The sequence below is a fragment of the Carassius gibelio genome, chromosome A2, assembly GCF_023724105.1.
Source record: "Carassius gibelio isolate Cgi1373 ecotype wild population from Czech Republic chromosome A2, carGib1.2-hapl.c, whole genome shotgun sequence".
Lineage (NCBI taxonomy): Eukaryota > Metazoa > Chordata > Actinopteri > Cypriniformes > Cyprinidae > Carassius > Carassius gibelio.
In genome coordinates, this window is record NC_068372.1 from 28,265,092 (window position 1) to 28,273,270 (window position 8,179).

The 8,179-nt window shown below is 35.9% G+C and overlaps 1 protein-coding gene and 2 non-coding genes across 6 annotated transcripts in view; all 3 read left to right on the top strand.

The window, feature by feature from the left end:
• LOC127936336 (pituitary adenylate cyclase-activating polypeptide type I receptor-like) overlaps positions 1 to 3,965 on the top strand; it is a 26,735-nt gene extending 22,770 nt beyond the window's left edge. For 2 of the 4 annotated variants that reach the window (XM_052534185.1, XM_052534187.1), the window contains 2 exons: positions 52 to 93; positions 573 to 3,965. In XM_052534185.1, the coding sequence (XP_052390145.1) occupies positions 52 to 93; positions 573 to 797 (267 nt within the window). In that variant the 3' untranslated portion in view covers positions 798 to 3,965. The remainder of the gene's footprint in view (positions 1 to 51; positions 94 to 572) is intronic. The other 2 variants (XM_052534186.1, XM_052534188.1) reach the window with 1 other exon arrangement.
• Positions 3,966 to 6,480: 2,515 nt separating this feature from the next.
• trnal-uaa (transfer RNA leucine (anticodon UAA)) lies at positions 6,481 to 6,563 on the top strand. The gene has a single exon. It is a non-coding gene; the product is annotated as a tRNA-Leu (tRNA).
• A 1,143-nt stretch (positions 6,564 to 7,706) lies between these two features.
• Positions 7,707 to 7,789, top strand: trnal-uaa (transfer RNA leucine (anticodon UAA)). Its single transcript has one exon. It is a non-coding gene; the product is annotated as a tRNA-Leu (tRNA).
• Positions 7,790 to 8,179: the final 390 nt, after the last annotated feature.

An 8,179-nucleotide genomic window follows, 5' to 3' on the forward strand; every position in this document is an offset into this window, starting at 1 on the left:
AGTACTTTAAAATGATATCCACTTCACCACACTCACTTTATCTCTGCACAGGGGTTTGTGGTGGCCGTGCTCTACTGCTTTCTGAATGGAGAGGTAAGAGCTTTTGTTTTGATATCCTCAAATGCATGCAGTCAGCTTTGATATTAATTTTAAATATATCTGGATTTGCTCTGAAAGTATTAGTTTCAGCAATAATATATCCAACAACAATTATTTAGAGTTACTGCCAAAACACTTTGTCATGTCCTGACCAGGTGTGTAACAATTAAAAAAATAAACAATCCCTTTAAATAAAGAAATAATTCAGACAAAGATGAGGCAATTTTTCACATCGCAACAAAACATATTTTGTGTTGCATTGCTTTAAGTAGCCCTGCTCACAATGAAATCAAAACATCAAATATGATTATTTTGTGCAATAGTTTGCGTTCTGTGTCCACTGTCAAATTAGTTGATGCTAGAAACGTGTCACGTCTGGCTAGGACATGGTGTAAAGCATGTGAGAGTGCGTGGACTGGTGGAGAACGCGTGCACCTTTACAGCTGAGTACATTAAAAAATGACCTTTTCAAGTTTCTCCCTAAAGGTGCAGTCGGAGATAAAGAGGAAATGGAGGAGTTGGACGGTGAACAGGTACTTTGCTGTGGACCTGAAGCAGCAGCGTCACCCTTCGCTAGCGAGCAGTGGGGTGAACGGGGGGACGCAGCTGTCCATCCTCAGCAAGAGCAGCTCACAGATACGCATGTCCAGCCCTCTGGCCGAGACGGTCAACCTCAACCTGCCCACCTGAGCGCCTGATTGGCCTGTCCGTCCATAAGCCCCGCCCTCCAATTCACCTTCTTCACCTGCAGTAGGGCCGACCAATCACAATTAGAGAAGAACTAGTGATTATTCATGAAATATCTGGATAGTATTTAAAGATTCCAAACAAGATCTAGAACGTCTCACCCATTATCGGTTAGAAACGATTTGTCCAGGGAAAAATATATAGTGCCAAAACTGTTGATGAGCTTAAAAGTTGCTATTCAGGTTAGAAACCAAAAGCAACTTTTTGAAGGCTTTCTAATTAATCTAATGAGTAAACAACAATACAAGCATAAAAGAATGTTATTTGTAATCAATAATAATGCAGAACAGGGGATCAGGTCAAAATGAGACTGCGGTGAAAATTTGAGTGAATTTTCATATCGCATTATGAGCCATAAAGAATGTGAATTGTTGGTGGTTAGAGTGTAGTCAGAGAAACATCAATCCATTCATTTCTGTCAAACCAACAGCACATTGCTTTCTAGTTTTTTATCAGAGAGAGACAGGTTACATTTCAGTGTTATGAGAAAATATAATAACATAAAGTGCCAAAACATGAATATTTAGGTATTGTTTTATCTGCAAGCTACTGTGTTTATCAGAAGTACACTAAAAAAGAAAATGTACAGTTTTCGTGTTGCTCGTTTAAATGCTGTGTTTTTGATTTAATGTTCTCCACAGAGAGATTGTAAAACATATTTTTTTACAATCAGCCGTAAGTACAGAGTATGTCAACAATATAAAGACTTATGAATGACTCATGAATTTAGATTGTGTAAATGTTATGTTGTGAGTTATGAGGCCAGTGCTTTCTTACTGTCATTGCGAATGGTTTATAACTACACAGAGCCAATATCAGCAAATCAAGGACTGTCAAAAAACAGTTCTGTAAACAATTACCAGTCCAGTGAAGCTATTCCACAATTCCCTCTGATTTATTTAATCTGAAGTGCCTGATGGTCACAAAAAAAGCTTTGATGGATTTACTGTAAACAACCAGTCCCATGCAGTATTGATTTAATTATTACTCATTTAGTAGTGTAGATTCAGTCTTCAAGTTTGTGTTACAATCTTTCATTTCTACATAGTAGGAATATATTAATGTATACACAGTATTAGAGTGCATATAGACATTTCTAAAGCTTTGAAATGCGCAAATCAATGCCATTATGTTACTATCAGATGCATTATAAATGCATTTAGGGCTGACATGTTCAACTGTGGGAGACAAAAGAGACATTTGAGTGAGATGTGAAAGTGTTAAAGGGAGATTTCACCAAAAATGTTGATTCTGTCATCATGTCCAACTTTTTACATGCTTGTACTCTTACAATGAAAACATACAGAATGTCAAGCTCCAAAATGGCAAGAGGCATCATTTTAGTACCCGAATTATATATGAAGGACTTTAATTATGCTTTTTTGTCCTTATTTAAAGCTGGACAACCTGTGCTCAATATATTTTGTATGAAAACCAGGATGCATATGTTTGCCATACAGGTTTAAAAATGACACGAGGATGAGTGAAAGATGACAGATTTTAATTAATTTTTGAGTGAACTTTTAATACATGAGAGACTGATAACCCCAAACCTTTACAAGAACAATATCTGATGTCAATCAAGGAATCCAACCAAATTTACTGCATCATCACTGACTGACAATCAGAATGAGTCATCATCACTCACATTTTTACGTTTGATCGCGATAATAACGTGCATCGGTGTACTAAGTGGCAGCAGTCTGTGCTAAAGGTGATGTTTATTTCAGTACAGTATTATTCTCTGCCGTGATTGTAAATTCTCTGTATACGTTAAAGACGCACGTGCCAGTAAATAATGTACCAGCACTCTCTCTTTAGTCAACACTTGCGGTCTTAAGTACCAACGATGTATGTAAAACTTCTGTGATTCTTAAACGTCTCATTTTTGAAATGCAGTATGCTTTTTGTTGCAGCTCATAGTTGTTGGTGATTCACATTGGGAGTTGAGGTGGTTATTGAAATGTACAGTAAAGTGATGGTCGCCTAGATCACTGTATACTTTTTTCCCCTTGGTTGTTATTTTAAAGTTTTAAGTGTGTAATTTGTGTGCTTCTATCATCAGCAAACGAAAATGAACAAATAATGATGGCAGGTTTCGAACGCTCCTCATCTCTCATTGGCAGGATAAACATAGCTCCGCCCCTCGCGAAATAATGACGTTAGTTGAGAAAGCTAGCGCTTTTCTTTTTTTCTTCTTTTTAAAAAATTGTATGTGTGATGTAAAATACGTTCTGTACTTAATAAGCAGAGACAACTATAAAATCATTTGTAGCTGGATTTTTCTAAAAAATTAAAAGTGTATACACTGTGGCTCTCTGGTGCTCACGACCTAATCTCAACCAATAGCGTGGGTGTGGGGCGGGGCTATATGTTTTTTGGCCAATGGCAGACGAGGGGAGTCATTGATAAATGCCATAAATTCTCACCAGTGATGACAAAAAACTTTATATTTGTTTGATCTTTCTCATTTCTCTTATCGTTATTATGTTTCAACCTGTAAATCGTAATGATCTGGAAAATGCTCTTAGTGATAGTGAACTTGTCTGTAATTAAATAAATTGTGAAATCCTAGGAGAGCGTCAGATGTTGCTTGGATCCCATGACCTTACAGCTTCATAGGTGTTTGTATATATGTGATGCCGAGCTCCCTCTGTGGATCTTTCTAGATTTATCTGCATGAAAAAAAGACAAAAATAGATATGCTTGCTGCTTTCTATGTTGTTTCTATGTTCTTGACACCAGCCGTCATTCTGAGCGTGAGCTCAAAGCTGTTACAGACGTGATTTCGTGTGCTTGTAATACATCTTCCTGCCAGTAGATGACGCTCTTCATTCGATTGTTTTAAGCGCTGTATATCTGAGGAACGAGGAGTTGAGTGGGAGATGTTATGTCTCTCTCTCTCTCTCTCTCTCGTGTAGGTCTGACATGTTTCGGTGTCTATGAGATACTGAGATAACTCATTTCAATCTGAATGTAACACCCGGACAACAACTGTTTCTTACATTCAGCTGCTCTTTAAAGACGCCTGCTGTTTCTGCTTTGATGTAGATTATGTCCATGTTTGACCTGTGAACATTTTGTACAGTACGTGTCTGAATTCCATTCTTGACAAACAACTCTGGAACTTATGTAGTTCTTTCTATATGTATGTTTCGTCTTTGAGTGTGTGAGAGAGATATATTAAAATAGCTGTAATTTGACCTAATAAATAGCCTATTTAATAGAAAGCAAAAACAGTGTCAAGAGAGACATAAAAATTAACTGTCAGCATCTATAACAGGTGTGCAATAAAAATCTAATTTAATGAGTATAACATATAAAGTAAAAATACAGTGTAGCATTTCAACATAACTTGTACAACATAAGTGAAAATTCCCTTTAAAAAAAAGTAGTCAGTCAATGCTATCCTGCATGTTATTTTAAATTTTTTTGTACTGACTTATTGCTCCAGTTGTTGGTATTCAGCTGTAATGTCTGCAGACACTACTATTCATAAAATTGGGAACAAAATCAGAACCCCAATCAAAACTAATTTCAGATTAATAATAACTCTACAGGTCACTTCAGAGGTTATGCTTGAATGATCTAAAGAGCTTTTGCAGGGATATTTCTCACAGTGCCAGCTGTTCCCATACTTTCTGTCCGTTATGAAACAGTTATACATTATAAAGGAAAATAATTCATTATCAGTAGTAATCTATTAACATCATGATGACATTAAAGAATTGCTAGCTCTTAAAGAAATAATTCATGTAAAAAGATGAGTTTGTTTCTTCATGGGAACAGATTTGGAGAAATGTAGCATTACATCTTATGCACACCAATGAATCATCTGCAGTGAATGGGTGCCGTCAGAATGAACGTCCAAACAGCTGATTGAAACATCACTGTAATCCACAAGTAATCCACACCACTCCAGTGTTCTGATGAAGAAATAAACTCTTCTACATCTAGGATGTAGAAGAGGCCTTGTACATTTTAATTTTGGAATTAACTCTTCCTGTAAAACAAGAAAATGCAATCTAAAGCACTGGTAAATTGTGACCCAGAAATGTAACATATCATCTGACAGTGCTGGAACAACAACAATAAAACAGAAGCACTTGTATTATATAATCTATTATTAAATGACTTCAAATAAAATGTAATGGGACGAAATAGTAATCAAACTGGCACAGTTTTCCTTTTTATTAAATAAATAAGGATGTGTTATTTTTAACGTTAACGTCATGATAAAAACGGTACAAGTTTTGTTCGTTCTGAAATAAATATATTTTATATTTATATATTATATATTATTTTATATAATGGTCACTGTACAATTTAAATACATAGAAAATGTTTAACATTAACAGCTCTCCAAAAAGTAGTGAATAAACACAGGTTTTGTACAGCCTTATAAAAGCCAAGTGTGTGTGTGAAGACCCGAGAAGAACAGAATATCCCTGTAACTCCTCAAAAAGAGTTATCTGCTATTCTTCTTGAATTTACACTGAAGTCAAACTCGCGATCGCTCCCTCTTCGACTGATGCACGTGTGCGCGCCCTCGTCGCAGGGTCGTGGAGCGCGCACATTAAGACGTAACCCAATTTCACGGCTGTGAAAATAAGAGCAGTTGTTTGTTAAATTCATCCGGAGAAATGTTCAATGCTTGTTTCAGAAATGTGCGGATATTTGTAGAGGTAAGTTATTTTTTTGATTTCATAGAAAAGCGCATGCTGGGTGCATCTGTATTTAATATGAGAAAACACCTATTTTTAGGTTGTTCGGTGGGGGCAGTTGTTTCGGGGGATAAATATCGTCTGTTAAATGTGAATAACTGAAAACAACATTGGTAAAAACATTGAGCCATTTCTAGGGATTTTGTAGGAAAGACCAGGATTGGTTGGCACATGGGTTGGTTGGCAGAGTTTTCATTCCATTTTTGGTGAGTATTTCCATTGATCAGCTGTACATTTGATACACTCTTGAAGAAAGATTAGAAAACTCAAGCCAACAACATATTATTTTTAACATGTTTCTGGCTGGGCCAGAAGACCTTTCTGTGTGATACCCACCCACAAAACAACAACAGCAACAACAACAAAAATCCAAAGAAATCCAACTCTTTCATGAAATATAGTTTTCTTTCCTTTAAGATTATGATTGTACTAAATGTTCAACTATTTCCCTTTGCATTGTTCTATATTTGAACAACCATCTAACCATCTAAGTATCTGTTTAGGATGGATGAGTTGTTGAGTCGTTTGACTTAAGATCCAATGGACAAATATACTCATGGGTTCTATACTATTGTGTTGCACAGTACTTAAGATTCAATGGACAAATATTCTTGTGTTTTCAAACCCCACATCTGGCAAAACCTTCAAACCACTCAAAACTGGGATTAGTATAATGTTTAGTCTCAGGCTTGACTTATTCCAAAATGTGAACAGCAGTGGCACTTAACCTTTTCCCAAACTAAAGAAACACGGCAACATAGTCAAAGGAACACCTGATGGTCTTAATCTACTATGAAGCCACTCCGCTTTTTCCAGATCTATCAACTATAACATGGCGATAATAATTAAAGATGCTGTACCTGATTTTCTTTCTACATTTGAAAGATAACCAAATGAGAGTCTCTTTCAGACCAGGATGGCCGAGTGGTTAAGGCGTTGGACTTAAGATCCAATGGACAAATGTCCTCGTGGGTTCGAACCCCACTCCTGGTAGAAGCTTTAGTCCATTCATAGCCGGGTTAGCATGAGATTTAACCTCAGAATTGATTTGATCCAAAATGTGAAAATTGTCATTTCATCCTTTGAAAAACGGATGGCAGAGTGGTTAACTTGTTGTGTTAAAAACCAATAGAAAAATGTCCATGTGGTTTTAAAATTGTGATTAAAACTGAGAGATTGGAAAAGGTCTAAAAGAGTAATGTTTGAGATTCAAAATTGAGAGATTATTTAAAATGAATAACCAAACTATATAAAATATTTTATCATATGGGATAAAAAGAAATCTCAAAATGCAAGTTGTTAATAGAAATTAGGATACACTGATATTTGTGTTTAATTCGCTTACTGTCCCATTCAGCAAGATAGCTGACCCAACATTTGTCCAGCACGATTGTTGGATATATGGATATATGGATGAATTTTTCAAAGAAATGCCTTTAAATTAAAATGTATTTATAAAGCTATTTTAACATTACAAGTTGTTCCAAAGCCGCTCCACAACTCCAGTGGTCAAACAAAAGATTTCACTTACAACAAACTTTACAAAGACTGATCGTGAGAGAACAAACTGATATGCATTTCGAATTATTAAACCAATAATTTTGTGTAGGTGGAACATTATTCCATGTAGACTGTATCAGTAACATTATGGTAATATTTCTGATTGTTGATGTTAAGTCACTTTACTTACATTTACATTTATTCACTTAGCAGACACTTTTATTCAAAGCGACTTACAATTGAGGAATACAACAAGCCATTCATTATAAGAGGCAAGTAAACACAGGAAGTGCTAGTAATATACACTTTCAGACATTGTTCAGTGGATTAAGGAGAAAGAAAGCAAAGTTTTTTTATGATTTTTTTTTTTTCTTTTTTTTTTGTACTACAAAGCTTGTACGTCTAAGTAGCTTTTAGATTTGCAAAACTAAAGTATGAAAAGTGATATTGAAGATTTGCAAAACTAAAGTATGAAAAGTGATATTGAGGACACAGGAAAATAAATGTTTACAATTACTTAGGCAATATTATTGCTGACATATTTAGGGATAAATAAGGAAATGAAAATGCTGAAAGTACTGGTCCAGGACTCCTGGCCTGGAATTACACTACATACTGCAATGCCATGTGCAGATGACCAGGATGGCCGAGTGGTTAAGGCGTTGGACTTAAGATCCAATGGACAAATGTCCTCGTGGGTTCGAACCCCACTCCTGGTATAAACTAATCTTTAAAAAAAAAACTAAAAGAAATATGTAGATCTAAAGATTTATGTTTGTATTACTTTAAATGCATAATGCCCTGGGACCTATACCATGAAGCTAAATTAGCTGGCTAGCCACGTAAGTATCAAATTAGTTTATACCAATCCTGGCTTTTAGGTACCACGTAAGTGGCTTGGCTTTTAGCGGCATTCATTGCCATAGTAACTTACACTCCACGGCTAACCTGCTCCGGGGCAGGTTATGTTCTGGGTTAGAGATCTCAAACTGAAGTTAGACCAATCAGATGTGAGAGAAGTGACACATGTCTGACACAAAGTCACTCCAGTTTATCTTGCTCCAAATTAAAGGTCACTAATGCTAAAAAAATTAGAAGTCTGGCTTTAA